The 18,764-nt window shown below is 36.3% G+C and overlaps 1 protein-coding gene across 1 annotated transcript in view; it reads left to right on the top strand.

Annotated features, from left to right (window-relative positions):
- Positions 1-18,764, top strand: part of frmpd2 (FERM and PDZ domain containing 2) — a 31,620-nt gene that overhangs the window by 4,333 nt on the left and 8,523 nt on the right. The window contains exons 8-21 of the mRNA XM_067369950.1: positions 1,646-1,717; positions 1,851-2,025; positions 2,624-2,759; positions 3,807-3,945; positions 5,034-5,186; positions 6,781-6,966; positions 7,484-7,643; positions 7,748-7,922; positions 11,645-11,730; positions 11,818-11,895; positions 12,633-12,740; positions 12,847-12,963; positions 13,929-14,107; positions 14,694-14,792. Of these exons, the coding sequence (XP_067226051.1) occupies positions 1,646-1,717; positions 1,851-2,025; positions 2,624-2,759; positions 3,807-3,945; positions 5,034-5,186; positions 6,781-6,966; positions 7,484-7,643; positions 7,748-7,922; positions 11,645-11,730; positions 11,818-11,895; positions 12,633-12,740; positions 12,847-12,963; positions 13,929-14,107; positions 14,694-14,792 (1,863 nt within the window). The remainder of the gene's footprint in view (positions 1-1,645; positions 1,718-1,850; positions 2,026-2,623; positions 2,760-3,806; positions 3,946-5,033; positions 5,187-6,780; positions 6,967-7,483; positions 7,644-7,747; positions 7,923-11,644; positions 11,731-11,817; positions 11,896-12,632; positions 12,741-12,846; positions 12,964-13,928; positions 14,108-14,693; positions 14,793-18,764) is intronic.

The following is an 18,764-nucleotide window of genomic DNA, read 5'->3' as shown; positions in this document are numbered from 1 at the left end:
AACTGAAGGCCAGATTTACTAAACAGGGCAAATTTGAAAAAGAGGAGAACCTGCTTGATATGTCCCGCCCTGTCTTCCTGTTTCTGTGGAAATTATGCCAACACTATGAGGCGCATTTCAAGGAACTTCAGTGGGACTATAAGACATGCTTTTTTTGGGGTGTTAAATAATAGTGCAAATACCAGTTAAATGACTAGCGCAAACCTTAATAAATCACATTGCATGATTCATTTAAATACTCTCCTCCCATAAATATTGCATCTGAAAGGGAAAATCCTACAAATGCATATGCAATTATCGGGGTTCAAGCACTTTAAGGCCTGTATAATGTTTTTATTAGCATCATAGATGGAAAAGGGTTGGAGACATCTTTCAGACATCTCGATCATAGATGGAAAAGACCATTTATAGCCAATACAGGCAATTTACCATAGGAAATATATGGTTTATAAAGCTTTTTAACAGTTATCGAGGTTGGGCCAAAAACCTTGGACTATTTCGCCAAAGTAGGTTTTTGAAATAATCTCCACAATTCGATGGACAGTGGCAGTCCTAGAGGCAAAGTTGCTCAGAATGAGGAGTTCTACCAAATAGTGTGAATGTCATGGGCATATACAAAAAAAAAAAAAATTGCAAGTGAAAAACGTGAATGTGCCCTCTGGTGGCCAATATCTTTTTCAATATCTCAGAGGCCTCTAGGGCCATGAGTCATGAGTTTCATTTTGATCAGCATCCGTTAACCTTGTCAAACTTCACTGGCCGCCGGCGGCTGCATTTTTCATAATATGCGAATGTCTCCAAAGGCAGTCTTGGCACCTTGGACAAAGACACCGCATGCAAATTTTCAGGTAAATCAGACTTTGGGTTGCATAGTTATAGGCATTTTTAAGTTTTTTCCTTGTTATAGTGCCACCAAGTGGCCAGTCATTGTGTCCTTTTACTCTCATCCACAGAATGAGCTCTTACATATATGTACCAAATTTGGTGAAAATATTTCATTCTGTTCATGAGTTATAGCCATTTTAGTAAAACTGGCTCCGCCCACTTTGAAAGTTTTGGCAGCGCTTAGAAACCGTGAATCCAAATTTTCAACTTTTTTTTTATAATTATTGACAATCAGATTCCAGAGAATCTCACTGCACTGGTTTAGTTCCGATCGGGCCAAAAACCTAGGACTAGTTTGCAAAAGTAGTTTTTTCAAAAAATCCAAAATGCCACAAAATTTTGGCAAATATGCAGTTTTGTACTTTTCACAGCTGTAGCGCCCCCATCAGGTCGATCGGGGCAAGCCTTTGTGACGTTGTAGACTGTGTGAGTACTACCAGCCCTCAAAGTTTCAAGTCTCTATGACTTTCGGTTTAGTCCGATCACTTTTAGGGGAGAATGCTGATCCATGGAAATTTTAACAATTACAACAGAGTTTTAGCGCAACACACTTGAACCCCTAATGAGCCTTTTCATGACTAATTTTTCACTGCGTGTCTTTAGTAAATCCTGACAGTAGTTTTTTTTAATGCTAAAAGGGGGTTTGCTCTGGCGCAAGCTGTCAGTAAATCTGCCCTAAATGTCCCCTTATTATTTCTTTTGGTTTATAAAATGTGCCATTCAGGATTTCTGACTATTTCTTGTGTGTGGTCGTCCTCAGGATACGGGCCCAGAGTTCATCAGAATGCTGGAGGAGCCTCTCGTCGTTTTAGAGCTGCCTAATTCTATTGTGGTCAGTCTGATATCCTAAGAGCGAGAGTACTGGCTCTACACCAAGCAGTCTGTTACACAATACTGGCATTGGCAGCCTGTATAAGAAGGATCAGTTATATGTGCTGATTTCCTCTCTTTCTCTCTCTGAACAGTCAAACAAAGGGCGTTCAAGTTCAAACCACAGGGACTTGACGGTTATGATGCCAAATGGACAGAACATTCTGCTCAAGTGTGACGTCAAGTCCAGAGGACGAGACGTCTTTGATATGATCATCGCTCATGCAAACCTCGTGGAACATTTTTACTTTGGCCTTGCATATAGTGATGGTAATTTACACCATGTATTTTAAACATGTTTGTCCTGTTATAGTGTTATATTAGTTTATATCTTTAAAATACTATTATTATTTGAGTTCATTTTTACTTTTAATAATTTTGTTTGTCTATGCACAGTAAAATCTCCAACTCGGCTCATATGTTCCCTCTCTGAATAGTGTTAAAGTAACACTGAAGCAGAGTTAAAGTTAATGAGATAATTAAGCAATAAGGCTGTGACTGAAGTCAGTTGTAGTTCATGCGTTTCTCTTTTCTTCAGCGTTTCTGCTTGTTAACAGCAGGTGTTCATCACTACTGCACAATCATCACTTAATTAATTGCTTAATTATCACATTAACTTTAACTCTGCTTTAGTGTTATTTTAGGCACCATATGTACTCTGAGTTGATTTAACTCTGGAGATTTTGCTGTGTATAGCTTTATTTCAGTTATTTTAGTATATGAATGAAAATGAGAAATGTTGCCTGAAAATGTGTTTTTTTTTTTTTAAATAAAAATAAATATTTAAACAAGGAATCTTTTTCACATATTATATATTGATGAATAATTAGGTCAGCTGGGTTTGTTTCTAATAGTTTCTCTTTTTCAGATAATGAATTTTTCTTTCTCGACAACGACACAAAAATGTCCAAAGTTGCCCCTGCCGCCTGGAAAAAAGTGCCCACTGCCACATTTGTGCTTCATTTCCGCATCAAATTCTTTGTGACTGACGTCTCTCTCCTTCTGTAAGTCTCTTCCTTTCCCTCATTTAATAGTGTTTTTACCAGTTCCTGCTGTATAAAGTCAGGTTCAACTGTACGATTTTGTAACCTGCCGACGCAATTAGCGAAACAACATCAAACCACCACTTGCTTCACAAACATGAATGATCATCAGAAGGAGTGTTGTTTCAAACACGGAAAGATGTCAGTACACACCATTTTTCAAGTTCAAGTCCACCGAGGTTAATCTTTGTCGGACAAAATAGTGGATTCGGCGTTATGACTGGTTAGATCGCTTGTCAATCAAACTCCCGGCGAAAGGTCAATTGAACTAAGGCCTATAATCCTGGCTTAGTCTAAGCCCTGTCTGTGAAACTGGCCTATATGTTTACTCATCAAATAAATACATATGTTGACATTAATACGAGTTTAAATTATTTCAGCTGATATGCATATAATTGTAATGATTGTGCTAAAAAATACTTTAAAAAATGTAAAAGTTTCCGCCATTAAAACGTACAGAACAATCTGCCAAGTAACAAAAGCAACGATATTACAGTCAGTAATCTTGCGCCCTGAAGCGTCATTTTTATTTACATTAGTTAAAAGTTACTAGTTTTAGCGGCTGTTTACACAACACAGCTTTCAACTAAAAACTGAAAACTTTTTATGCGCTGGCCGTTCGTTTTGGTGGCCTGAAAACACCAACTTTTCAAAGTGTCATCTCCATGTAAACTGCAAGAATGCGAATCTGTGAAAACGGTGATGGCGTGCACATGCGTATTACATGTTTAGTCTTATTTTTCTAAGGTGTTTTCTGTGAATGTGCAAGACTTTCGATTTATCAGGGAAATGCAGAGAAGAATATCAAAGTGCAGTAAACTGTAAAAATAAGGAGGATTGGGATGCGCAAGCGCTCTGTAAAAGAATGACAATGATGTTTTTATCACGTCTTGACTGCCGTACAGTCAGTGTGACACGGCTTAGTACAATCCGACTAGCAACAGTCGTAAAGGACTATTATAAAGCGTACGGTGTGCAACAGCTTAACTTTGCCCTTGTTCGTGGCAGACACAAGCTGACCCGTCATCAGTACTATCTCCAGCTGAGACGGGACATTCTGGACGAGCAGCTGCCCTGTAACGAGGAGACCTGCCTGTTTCTTGGTGCCTTGGCTCTTCAGGCCGAGTTTGGGGACAGTATGCCTGAGGTATCACTGTCATTTTACTATCACTGAGATTTATTATGATTTTTGTTCATATTTTGCATTGGATTTTATATTTTTTATTTTCTGTTTTCATTTTAATTTTGGTTAAATTTTTTGCTTTTTTTTCCTTTTTATTATTATTTAAAAAAAATAAAATATATATAGTTTTTAATAAGTATTACTTTTTAGTTTTAGATTAGTTTTAGTTATTATAGTACTTCAACTTAAACACCATTTACTTTTTCTTTCTTTTTTTTTTTTTCTTTTTTTACAATTAATTGAAAAAGATTATTTAGAAATTCCCTGGGTGACAACTTATTAATATTTTGAATTAGTTTTTTGTTTTTCTATTTTCTATTTTCATTTTAAATTTTTTGTAATTGTGTTGTGTGGTTTTTCCATTTTTTTATTTTATTATTATTATTATTATTATTATTTGTATTTGTTGTGTATTTTTTATATTCATTTTTTTTATTATTTATTTAATCTATAATTTTAGATTTATTTGATTTCTATTTCTATTTTATTTATTTTTTTAAGTTTTGCTTAACTATAATAACCCAGGTCTGGTATTTTAAAAATAATAATAATTAAAAAATAAAAATTAATAAAAATAAAATTAATAATAAAAACAATAAAATTTTAATGATATAATTAAAAAAAAGAAAATATTTTATTGAAACAAATAATCTTTTTCAAATGACTTTAAAATATAAAAAAATAAATAATTTAATATAATAATATATTTTTAAATATTTTTAAATTCTGATATTGATTAATAATTCATTTTGAGTTATCTTGGCATTTCAAATTAAAAATGTAAATGAGAAATGTTGCCTGAAATAAACACATGACGGCATTGTTGCAGTCATACATATTTGTGTGTATATCTGTTCAGTGATGTCACATCTATAAATGGTTTAAAAATAAATGTTTATAAATAACACCATTACATCTTCAGGAAGAATTGAGAACATATCAGGTCAGATTTATATCAAGCTGATGCTGGACGATTATGTAATGCACTAATTTCCTTGTTTTAGGAAGATTCAAACATGAAGGTTTTAGCATGTTTTCTGTGTCTTATGAAGGTCTACGGGAAGAACTACTATCAGCCGGAGCATTACGTCTCCAAGAGCGTTTTGCAGAAAATGGCAATGCCTTGCCTGAAAGACGAGTTGCTACGGTTACACGCCAACAATGCAAACATGACTACAGAGGAGGCAGAGCTCGAGTTTCTCAAGGTTATATTCACTTCTGTTCTTATTGACCGCCTGTATGGTTTATTTCATTATGATTCCTTATGAAAGTAACGTTACCTTTATATGAAGTGTGTAGGGTAGACTGAGGCAAATTGTCACACGTTTATATTTTCACTGAACTATAAAAAATACTCATTATTGTCAAAGCCTGCCATTAAACAGCCTGTTAGGGGTTTTCAACAAAATGAAAACAGTAAAACAATTACAAAACAGCAATGATGCAATAACACAGTAATATCAAATGCAATAAAAAGGCTGACTTAATTTATTCAAAATAAAAATCTTAATCTTGATAATACAGTTTAACCTATTTTTTTAGTTTAAATCTACTCTTCTGAATATTTGTATGGTTTTATTGTGTTCACTTGTTTATTGAACCAAAAAAGCCCATGATGATATTGTAACTTTAGTCTAGAGAAAGGAATTCACATAAAAATATTGTAATATGAGATGGTTTTAAACCAAAACCACAGTAAACACACATTTGTGTAATTAAACTTTTGACTCAAAACCTCATAGTTACTATAACTAGTTTATATGAAAAGTAGTTTCTTTTTTTTTCCCCTTTTTCATTTTAGTTAAACTTTTGACTCAACCTCATACACTCAAAAACATTGTCTTTTTTTTTTTTAAGATTTATGCAATTTAATTAATAGTAAAATTCCATCAAATTGAATTGAATAATCCTTACGCAATTTAATTGAATAATTGATCAAGGATTGTTCAATTCAATTTGATGTAATTTTACTATTAATTAAATTGCAAGTTTAATAAAAATATATTTTATTTCAGTTAATGTTTATTTTATTTTAAGTAACAAGAATTTTTTTATGATTTTATGACAAAATACATATTTTATTCAATTAAATAATCTTTTCAATTTTTTTTAAATATAATATAACAAATAATTTAATATTTTCTATATTTCTAATTCAGATATATATAAATTATATATATATAATATGTATATGTGTGCGTGTGTGATATCTAAAGCAATGATGTTCTTCTATTTTTACGTCTTAGGCTAACAAAATATCAAACCAAATGCATGCATTTGAAATAAAGTACATTTTACAAAAAATATTTGCTAGGTTGTAGATTATAGGATATAAAACAACAGATATGCAGTTTAAAAGTATTAAAAGTATAGTAGTGCAAAAGTATTAGGGAAATATTAACTGTCTGGTTGTCACTCAAGTTAGTTAAAAGTCACTCTGAAAAATGAAGTTAGATCTGAGATAGTTCTTGGTTTGATAAATTCAGACCTTTTGACATGTGACTTATGTGTCCAAATCATTTTTGGGGCCATAATTATTTTAAAATTGAGTGAAAAATAAAGAATGAGAACGATGGAAAATGTGACAGCTGCATTTGTTTGTGACAAAATGCTCTTCATCCTCCTGCCATCTATTGGATTTATTCAAACCCATAATGACTCGACGGGCTACTGGCCAAATATTTTTACAGACACCATTAGGTCTGAACAGCTTTTCTGGATGCGATGATGGGTAGTGGGTGTCCTACATTACATAATCTGTCCAATTGACTTGGCAGCACTGCCTCGACTCCCCCACAGAGCGTTCAGCAGCTTCCGGAGTACGGAGTGCTGTTTCACCGCGTGGCCCGTGAGAAGAAGCCTGTCTTTGGAGAGCTGGTCCTGGGAGTCTGTGCCAAAGGCATCGTTGTGTATGAAGTTATAAATAACTCCCGTACCGCAAGCCATAGATTCCACTGGAGAGAGACCAGCAGTATCAGCTCAGCTGTGAGTCCACACTAATGCAAAACACCTTCATCATCTTTAAAAAAAATTTTGTATTTTCGTTAAAATACAAAAAAAACAAACAAAGTTAAAACATGTCTTCCTCCTCTAAGTTGAATGTGCACATTGTAAGTAAGCTATTTATATGATGCTTTTCCTTTGATTATATTATACTTTTTTGGCATTATTAAAAATGAACTTTGTGGGGTTTAAAGTCATAAATTTATAGGTAATGTAACTGTTGAGAGATTGTAACAAAAAAAAGGCTTATATATACATATATATTTCAGTGCGTGAGATTGTCCTGTTTTGTTGTTGCATGAGCATATATGTATGACTTTTTTAGTATTTTATGACTTTAAATCCTGCAAAGAAATATCAAAATTAAAGTTATGTTGATAATTATTAAGTTGTGTGAATTAAAAAGAGTTATAAATCTAGTAAATAAAGGGCTGTATAATTTAATCTGATGATGATGGTCCACATAATAATTCTTACTCCTTTGTCCTCATCAACACAGCGACGTAAGTTCATCATTGAGAGCAGCGCCAGTAAAAAGAAGCAGACGTTTTTAACCGAAAAATCAAAAGTTGCCAAATACCTCTGCGACCTCTGCTCCGCACAGCACAAGTTTCACAAGGAGATGAGCTCTCGCCAGCTCACGAACAGCCTCGCTTCAGGTTAGTCCAAATCCGCTCTATTAAAGCACGATCAGCTGTTAAATTCTTATTTGGGCTTGTATGTTAGTGGTTCACAATAAGCAGCAGTGTAAATGTTTCTGTAGAGGAGAGTATTGTGCAGTATGCAGCCATGTGCCGAGCTCAGAACAACGAGGTCGCTCTCAACGACGGACGCCTTGATGCCGCTGCCGAAGACTCCATGAGCAAACTCTGTGAGGACATCGCAACCCGCATCGAATCAAAGATCAAACTACAGAGAGACTTGTTAGACCACACCGGGTGAGAACAAATTCTTTGTATTAAAGGGGACCTACAAGATGTATTATAAGTCTCTGATGTCCCCAGAGTGTGTATTGGACATTTTAGCTCAAAATATCCCACACAGTCATGTATTATAGTGTTAAATTTGCCCCTATTTGGGTGTGAGCAAAAACATGCCATTTTTGTGTGTGTCCCTTTAAATGCAAATGAGCTGCTGCTCCCGCCCCCTTTCCAGAAGAGAGGTCATGCAGCAACAAAACAGGACAATCTCACGCACTGAAACTGTCAATAGCAGCCTTATATGTTCAAACCGGCGTCAGACAATGGTATTTGACTTTTGCAGCTCCTCTCTCTCTGTCAGTAATGCTCAGGGGTGCGTTTTTCCCAAAAGCATCATTAGCCAACTAACATCGCAAGTTCCGTCGTTGCTTACATGGTTCAATGATATGGTGTTTTCCGAAACCATAGTTCAAACGAACATTTGCAAACTGCATCGTAAACTTGTGTGGTTGGAACGACAGCTCTCGAGCTGTGGTTAGAAGCATAGTTTTTTTATGACATGTGCACTTAATAAATCATTATCTTGAGCAAAATAAGCAAGCTGACATTAAGTACAATCAAAGACTATAGACCCTATTTACCAGAGAAACCAGCGTGCCGCCATGTTTATTAAATTGTCTTTGAACTGTATATTTCTATGGCATCGCTGTCAAAGAATAATTAGTTGGTTAAGTGGATTTACTTGTTGTAGAGTTAATGAAAGTTATCATGAGCATGTTTAAAGCAGATGTCTTAACAAATGTCAGTAGATCAGGAAGATTTTAAAACGAGCAGTCACTCTAAAAAATGCTGGGTTAAAAACAACCCAAGTTGGGTTGAAAATGGACAAACCCAGCGGTTGGGTTAAATGTTTGCCCAACCTGCTGGGTAGTTTTATTTAAACCAACTATTATTTAAAAATTACTGTATTGCTTAATTAAAATTAAGCCAAAGTATGTTGGAAATGAACATTTATTAATGTTCAATGAATAATTATTAAACAATAAACATTTATTAAATTGCTTATTAACAAATTTATATTAATAAACTATTAAATTTATATTAATAAAATATTAAAGCTTATTAATAAACATTCACCTTTTGTCTATTATTGTTGCCTATAATTGCATCTGGTTTTTAATTTCCCAACTATTTTGGGTTCATTTTAAGCTAGCCATATAGCAATTTTTAAACAATAGTTGGTTTAAATAAAACAACCCAGCAGGTTGGGCAAACATTTAACCCAACCGCTGGGTTGGAAAAAAACCAATTGCTGGGTTTGTCCATTTTCAACCCAACTTGGGTTGTTTTTAACCCAGCATTTTTTTAGAGTGTAAATGAAATATCGCTGTGGAAATACAAACCGGAAGTCAAAAGACAATGGCTGCGTCTGAAAACTGAAAAATGCTGCCTTCCGAGGACACATTTCAAGGTAAGAAGGCATCAAGGCACGTCCGAATCCAATGTTAGCTTCACTTCCTCTCTCATGAGATACCTTCCTCAGATCGATTTTTGAATGAAGCATAGATGTATCCTTAGCTGCCTTTGATATCCCACAATCCTGTGCTTTCCATTCTGTGACAGTTGAGCTAGAAAAATAAAGATGGCGTCCGAAGGTTGCGTTTGCTGCTCAGTTTGTGTATAAATGTACGATTTTGATCAACATATTTCAATCTTGATATAATTTCTATCGAGAAATGACTACTGTAGTAATTCAATCTTTTAGTTCTCACCAAAGCTCGCGCTATATTGCTGTAGATCATTAAACTTGTTACGCTGCCTCAGAAGTCTGTTCGAAAACAATTTCGTGAGGTACCTTCATGCACAAACGCTGCCGTACAAGTCATTCTCTTATAAGATAGCGAGGCAGCAAGACTGCTACCTAGGTTTTCGGACGCAGCCTTGGTCTCCATAATGTAGGGAATACCAGGTAGACACACACACACTGGGGAAAGTTACTTTTAAAAGTAATGCATTACAATATTGCGTTACTCCCTGAAAAAGTAACTACTTGCATTACTTAGTTACTTTTGACGGAAAGTAATGCAACAAGTTACTTTTGTGTTACTTTTTCTCATCTGGGATAGGTGTAAGTCAATACATGGGAAAACAAAGTAACTTGCATTACTTATTTAAAAAAGTAACTCAAATATTTTGTTGTAAATTTAAAAGTAATGTGTTGATTTACTAGTTACTTGAAAAAAAGTAATCTGATTACATAACTCTTAAATGACTCTTATGTTACTTTTAAATGTAATGCATTACAATCTTGCGTTACTTCCTAAAAAAGTACTAACTGCATTACTTTGGAAAGTAATTCAATAAGTTAATTTTGCGTTAACTTTTCTCATTTGGGGTGAGCTGTTTGTTTATTGTTTCGAATGGGATAAAGTGTAACGCGCAATATGGCAGAATAAGTCCCGCCTTCTAAATAAGAGCCAATCGCTGACTGGTAAAGTCATCGCATCACTTCAACGGCCGTTAGAATCACCGGTTTCTATAGAAACAGTCAGACTCGCGCCTCTGAAGAGACGCGCATTTTGGTCTGCGCATGTGCATTAGCTTGATCCAGCCTGAAAAATACAGTTTGTTTTTGTCATGATTCGAGCGTTTAGAAACTAAATTTATGAGCCGGTTGTTGTTAGATTTCATTGGTGATTTCAAATATGAAATTTAATCGTAAGGTTGGCAAACAGTTTTGGAGAATTTGATGTTTCCCCATTCAAAGAGAAGAGGCGTTTCAAAAATGGCCGTCGAGTGAAATGACTTGTCTAAAGGGACTTTGGTACAATCTATATCTTTTATTTCAAATGTATATAAATGTCATTAGTTTGTCAAGAGATCTAAAGCCGCGTTTTTGAAGAGTGCACATGTGCGTACGTGCTCTAGTCCGTCAGAACACGCATTTGATTCAATCTGGAAATAAAGCAAAATAACAGAGGAAAATGAGAATTAGTCCTCCGTAATTTATAGCAGAAATTCTAGCATTAATTCAACCTCAAACGGATTTATTTAAAGAAGTTATTACTCACCACATGCGTGACGTCATTCACCAATGTGGCTGAATGACAGGTTTGCAAAACTAGCAAGTTGATTTGTTCAACGATGCATCGTACAGCAGCAAGTTACATCGTTGTTCGGAAAACGCACCCCTGATTAGTTCCTAGGCTTGTTCGAGATGTATCAGCGCTGCGCAGACCGATCGGCGTATGACATCAAAGTACCGCAAGAGCGATTCAAAAGCATAAGCTCTCCAAACGCTCTCGCGGTACTTTGATGTCATACGCCGATCGGTCTGTGCAGCGCCAATGCGTCTTGAACAAGCCTCCTTTCTCTATGAAGCCCCTCCTTCTGAAAAAGCACAATGTGCTCTGATTGCTTGTTGTGATTGGTCAAGCGCTTTGAGCGTGTTTGGGAAATGTCCCGCCACTTACCATAACCTCCAGTTTCAACACACTATACTCAACCAGGCCCCGCCCCTTTATTCTGTGCATGTATTATTTAAATTCCTGGAAGAAAACATGCACTTGTCAACTTTTGCACCTAATAACATGTCGTCTTTCCTAAATATACACATTTAAGTGTTTATTTTCTTGCACTTTATCTATTTGCATCTGTAGATTTGAATTACAATACAAATCTGTTGAACCCAGCTTTATCCAATGTTCTGATGGTGTCCTGTCTGTTTGTTTCACTTCTAGATCCCAAAGTCCAGCTCTCCAGAGAAGCTCTTGTAGCTCTCCAAAGTATTGCTCTGAGGTCCCTTCGATGTCCTCTCCTTTGAGGGGTAAGATTGACGATTAACCCATAACATGAACCCATTTACGCCGTTTCATTGGGAAACTGCTCAATGCAATGTGACATTTTCTCACAGATACTCCAACAAGTTCCCGACCTCCAGAAAGGGAAATAATCTGTGTTTCCCTCAAAAAGGATCCCAAAATCGGCCTTGGTAAGTAGATTATGGATACAGATTCATCATTACTAACAGATATGCATTGAATCTACTAAATTAAGGTAAGGGGCGGGTCATTTCCCTAACATGCTCGAAGCGCCTGACTAATCACAACACACTGCTCCAACCGACCAATCAGAGCACACTGTGTTTTTCAGAAGGAGGAGACAGATTAGATTTGGTACATTATTATGGTCAAAACAACTCAATACTTTACAGCTCCCTTTATCAGTCCATTCAAATGTTTCAAATACATAGACACAATATAAAATATGGTGCAATAAACCAAAAATAAATAAATAAACTAACGTTAAACAAAAGGCGCAGCTTGCACAATCTATTCCTCCTTGATTGTCTCGTTAAGATGACGCAGAAGTTCGTTCCAAAAAAAGAGTTTTTTTGACCCCTACACCCTTCATCCCTTTGAAGCTCTCACTCCGGAGGGAAGGGATTAGGGCATAGGGATGATCCTTCCGAATGGAACGCAGGGTTAATTTCAACATTCTCCTGATCCTGTCCAATGCAAAGTATGCTGGGAACTAAACATCCATGCAATAAAAATGATTAAGGTAGACCCAAAGTAATTTAAGTGGATAAAAGTATGTATAGTAACAAAATGTTCAGCGATTGTGTTACTTTAGCACATTTTAATTGATTTAATTGTACAAACAGCATTTTTTTTTTTTTTACAAAGGGCATGCAGAATATTAATTAACTATTTATTTTTCCTCTAGGTATTGTTATTGTTGGAGAAGACAACTCTGGGAAACTGGATCTTGGCATCTTCATTGCATCCATTGTACCCGGAGGCCCGGCTGACCGAGATGGGCGCATCAAACCAGGTGAATCCTTACGATCGTCAGATTATTTTGTATTGTTAACGTCGAGACATGACCTCAGAAGTCGCTGTATGAACATTTGTGAAGGCGAGCTCCATCTTTCCATCAGGTGGTCGACTGATCTCTCTCAACCAGCTCAGTCTGGAGGGCGTGTCCTTCAGCGAGGCCGCTGACATCATGCAGAACAGCTCCAATGAGGTGGAGCTTATTGTCTCGCAGCCAAAAAGTACGATCATGCTTTTTTATATTCACGTGCCCTCCAAAAGTTTGGTTTTGGACGATATCAGCATACATTTTTTGGTGCAAATACATTACAGTAACTTGACATTATCATTGAAGACCAGCAATAATAATTTTCATTTTGATTACATAATAATGGCAATATATACATGTCAAAATCAGACATGCCCCAGTTGTGATGCTGGTTACTAGTTTAAACTTGGCCCAGGTTTGTAAAAGATTTTTGGGTCAGAAAACCTTAATAGCTTCAACAATTGATTGCCAATTAAGTATAGAATACAATGAACCAATCAGAACCCAGTTTAGGTCAGATAGCTGCTAACGCTGGATATTTTGATGAATTGAAAATTTAAGTTTTGTCTAATAATAAAACATGTTTTTGTAGTTTGTGTTGTCCCTCATCAGTGCAAAATTATCACAAATTAAAAAGGATTCATGCCAATATTGTCCAAAACCCCACTTTTCTAGGGCGTTTCCAAACCTTTGGAGGGCAGTGTACGTGTAATGTAACATCAGTACACTTTAAATGCAAAACAAAAGTTTGCATCAATCGTTTTGAGCTATGACAACCTCTAATAAAATTATGTAAATTATGTTATCCAATTTCTAAAGTACAACTTTTTAAAAAACCCGAAATTTCAGTTTAAATTACACCATAATAAATTGATGTACCGATCAACATTATGTCAACAGAACTCATCAAAATGTTTCATTAAATCAATAAATTCTATTTAAGTCAGTGGTCTCAAACTCAATTCCACAGCTCTGCACGGTTTAGCTCCAACTCACACCTGCTTGGAAGTTTCTAGTAATCCTGAAGACCTTGATTAGCTGGATCAGGTGTGCTTGTTTAGGGCTGGAGCTAAACTGTGCAGAGCTGTGGCCCTCCAGGAATTGAGTTTGAGACCACTGACTTAAGTAGTGGTAAATATGGCGCTGTGACATCATCAGGTCTGTATAAGCGTGGAGGCGCTGGTCATCTGACGGAGAGGAACTACGCGTCACAGAGCACCATACTGGCCGACAGTCGAGCAGGAGACGACTATCTGGATGAGCTGGTCAGTGTCATGATGACCCCTAAAGGCAGCAGCAGGCTCCACGTTCCTGAGGTTCGCATTATAAACGCACAGGTACTGAACATGTGACTTGTTGTTTTCTTTGAATGTTAATGTGTATTTGTGCACATATCTAAACATTTATAAATGACACTTTTTGCTTAATTTGACAATTACAGTTTAACTCAATTCAGTTCATATTTTTATGGTGGATTGTTAGTTTGTGTTAACTGATATTAACAACTGAAACCTAAAATATTACAATGAACAATTCTTCTACAGCATTTATTAATCTCAACAGTTATGAATACATTTTTAATATCAAAAGTTGTATCTGTTAATATTAGTACTATAAAAATCTGAAGCAGCACAACTGTTTTCAACATTGATAATAATAATCATAAATGTTTCTTGAGCAGCAAATCATCATATTAGAATGATTTCTGAAGGATCATGTGACACTGAAGACTGGAGTAAATCAGCTTTAAATTACACTATGAAATATTCACATAGAAAACAGATATTTGAAATTGTGGTAATATTTCACAATATTTGACTATTTTTGATCAAATAAATGCAACATGATATAATTTTACAGTATGAGAGAGAATCACGTCTAATAGTTGTGTCCTTTCTTTCTTTTTCTTTCTTTCTTTAACAGGATGATTATTCCAGGTCCGCGTCTCTGATCAACTTGAGACCTGAAGAGTTTATTGTGACGCTTCAGAAATCTGGAGGTAGTCTGGGCATCAGTATCACTGTAAGCACACTGTTTTATAGTTTTATGGGTTTCGAGACACGCATAAAAAAAAATAAAAAAAAAGGGAAACCAGGTGTCATGTCTGTCTTAGGTTTTGGTTATGTTTATACTTTCTTGTCTTTTATTTTGATATTTGTCATAGTCTTGTTTCCTGGTTGGTCATGTGATTTCCCTTGCCCCTCATGTGATCTTGTCTTTTGGTCATTTAGTTTATGTCATGTCTTGATTGGTTCCTTTGTCTCGTGTGTCATGTTCTCATTGGTTTATTGTCTTATTATCAGTTCTGTGTTTTCATTGGTTCATGTTCATTAATTCCAACTAGAGTATGCAACAGAGTGATGCACAGGTCAGAGTGCGGATGCGGGAGGGAAGATATTGATATGTGCATGGGAATTCAGTGATGACAATTTCATTTGAATTGATGTCGAAAATTGTAAGAAAATTGTAAAGAAAAAGATAGTGATAGTTAGGTGAATCTAGGCATGTGACGGTATCAAATTTTCATGTTGCGATTAATTGCTGAAGCTTTTATCATGGTATACGGTATTATCACGATATTAAAATAAGTTGCAAAACCATTTTTGTCATAGTTTAACAGGTTTAAGAACTCTTTTTGTAATAAAACAAAAACAAATTTTCAAACAGATTAAAATGCAAAAGAATTAGGCTATAAGGATCAACAGATAACACTTTACTCTATTTAATGCATGAACTAAGATTGAGCAATAGCTACATTTGTTACAGAAAGTGTTATTTTTTGTTAATGTTAGTTTAGAAACACAACTGATCATTGTTAGTTTTATCTCAGGTCCATTAAATAAGTTATTTTTAATACTTTATAAGTATTTTTATTGTCAGTTTAGTGATAATGAATTAACATGTTAACTAATGAAGCTGTATGTTTTCAAAGTTTTACTGAACAATAATCAGAACATTTCTAATCATTAGGGCATGTTGCAGTCCAGATTAAAATATAAAAATGTTTAGGTTTGAAAATAAATATCCTTTTAAGTCTTTTTTAAGTATTCAGTTTTTGGTGCTGTGATGAACAACACTGAGATTACAAAAAAATGAATGGCTGTTTGAAGCATTTTAAAAACTTCACTAGCGCAGTTACTTTGTTTGCACGGTTTCCGTGGTAACCGCTGCACGCTGCTGTTCCATCAGCGCCCTCTGCTGTCAGAGAGTGAACGCGCACTTTCATTCAGCTCGTCTCCTTCACTCGTTCAGTCATGTGCTTCTCGTGCACGTTGGGATTGTTTACATCTGAGCGCGTGTCCTTTTGACACAGAATACAGCGGTGTTGTGCATTTTATACGACTGATGGGTAAAGTATTCTTAATTGCCTCATAAAATATTAATAATTGGTAATAAAGTATTATTTACGGTATTCTGAAGTGCCGACGATTACAATATCGTGCATATTCATTATCGCAATTTATCGCATTACCGAATATCGGCACAAGTCTAGGTGAATCGATTTTTTTTTTTTCTCCCAGCCCTCTTTGTCTGCCCTGTCACGACCAAAAAGGACGTCTCTGAAACTTCTGCCTGCTCTGTTACGGCCGTCAACAAACTCATTGTGCTCCATGTCACGGTCACGGAGGCCGTACATGTCTCTGCTCCGCCATAGCCTTCTCAACTCCTGGTCCTCTGCTCTGCTGGCTCCACCATGGCCACCTGATCCTCCATGGTCTCACCTACTGCCCCACGGTCTAGGCCCGCCGTCATTGCATGTGTAACCCCTCCTGTTCAAACAGCCCACTCTAAGCGGGACTCAAACCCAGGTCCACCGGCATGGGAGTCAACCGCTCTAACCACAGTCTCTAGCGTCAGTTACCAGAGCGCCTCTTACCGGCCTAGGAGAGTTACACATGGTCCATGGTTTAGCTCAGTGGTTCCCAAACTTTTTCGATTGTCGTACCCCCTGAGGCATTTAAAGGTGCAATGTGTAAAATTTGGGAGGATTTATTGACAGAAATGCAATATAATATGCATAACTATGTTTTCAGTGGGGTATAAAGACCTTACATAATGAACCGTTATGTTTTTATTACCTTAGAATGAGCCATTTCTATCTCATACACTGCAGGTCGCCATTGACATGTTTCTACAGCAGCCCTAAATGGACAAACACTCTACAGAGCGCAATTCATCACTATGTTGTTGTTCTTCTAAATCGTTCGTGTTTTTAGAGGCAGCTTGCATCGTCACTATGTTGAATACGCATGTAGTAGTAGTAGTCGTCATCAGGTTTATTAGAAGCAGAGACCGTTCTTTGTTAGAAGTAAGAAGAAACTTCATTGCTTCACACAAGCTACTCTCTGCTCTCTCAGACTACATGTTGGTGCCAGGGGTGTGCGCCGTTAGTTGCAGTTCGCAACCTCGCCACTAGATGCCACTAAAATTTACACACTGCACATTTAACATCTTGTTGCCTAGCCCGCGGTTTTCCTGTGGAATTGGGCTACATTAAAGGTGCACTATGTAATATTTTCTGTCCGCTAGAGGTCGCTAGAGGCCGATTGAAAAAGGTTTAGCTTGATGATGCCAAGTTTGAGCATGGAATCTTGGGACATGTGGTCTTCAGCTCAACGGCCGGTGCAAAAGAATTGGGATTGGGAAGAAATCATGTTCATGGATGTGATTATTAACGTTACTGTAGTATGAAGCAGAGCAGGAGCGAGTGTTGTGGAGCTGAACGAGGAGCTGGAGCGATTGCGCAACACAAAACTTTATTATGACAGTCGCCGGCGCTGCTTCCGCTTTTCCGGTCATGAGTATGAGGTAACGCAGCTCTGTTTATCATATTACTTACATTTGAGAGTGTTGAAAATGATGTTATAACGTTACTCTGAGCGTTCACTCGGCGGCTGCTGTGAGACACTGTTACACACTGCAGTAAGATAGATCCATTTTACAATATTATATTAATGCTGGATGGCTTGTGTTGAAAAATGACATGCAATTAATTTTAAAACGTATTGTATGATGGAGTTTCTGTATTACTGTTACTAAAAATAAAGGTGCATCTGATTATGCTATGTTAGCTACTTCACAAAATAGTGTTTTTCTCTGAGGCATGGTAAAGCATGGTAATCGCAAAAAATCAAGAAAATTGATTTAAACAATAAGACTAAACGTGTTGAGCTATATAACAATAATTAGATTTTTGTCTATAAATATATCAAAACAGTTGTCTATTAAAATATGTAAATATTAAAGCATCTTTGGTGTTTCCATGGTTTCTACAAAATAAAACCGGAAACCGAGGGTAACGCAGATTTGACGCCATTGACAGGCGACTCCTCACACGTCCCAGAGCCTTGGTTAAAACTGCAATTTTCTCACGTAATACAAATAGTTGGAAACATTTGGGATATTGTAAGTACTCAAGTGAACAAAATATATTACACTGGCCTAGTGGTTTTTGGATATTTTACTGCAAAATTCTTACATATTGCACCTTTAACACTGTTGCCGCGGGTTGTTTTTCATGTCCACGGGTTGAAGCAACCCAAAAATTGAATGCAATTTTTACCGGGGACCCCCCAAAATGAGTGTGGGTTAGATTTGGTCTCATTTTGAGGTGCAATTGGCTCCACCACCCTCTTTGACTTTTTGTTAGTTTTGTTTTGGTGTTGTGTTTGGCTGTCGGGAGCCACCCATAGAGGGGGGATATGTAATGTCTATTTTAGATTTTGGTTATGTTTATGCTTTCTCGTCTTTTATTTTTCGATATTTGTCATAGTCTTGTTTCCTCGTTGGTCATATGATTTCTCTTGCCCCTCATGTGATCTTTTCTTTTGGTCCTTTTAGTTATGTGTCGGTTCCATTGTCATGTTCTCACTGGTTTACTGTCCCAACTTATTATCGGTCTTTTCATTGGTTCATTAGTTCCAACTTGTCATTGGTTGCTGTTGTCATTTGTTTAGTGAAGTGTACTTTAAGGGGCTGTTTGAACGACAACGC

This window comes from Chanodichthys erythropterus, chromosome 19, assembly GCF_024489055.1.
Source record: "Chanodichthys erythropterus isolate Z2021 chromosome 19, ASM2448905v1, whole genome shotgun sequence".
Classification (NCBI taxonomy): Eukaryota; Metazoa; Chordata; class Actinopteri; order Cypriniformes; family Xenocyprididae; genus Chanodichthys; species Chanodichthys erythropterus.
This window is presented reverse-complemented; position numbering and strand designations above follow the sequence as displayed.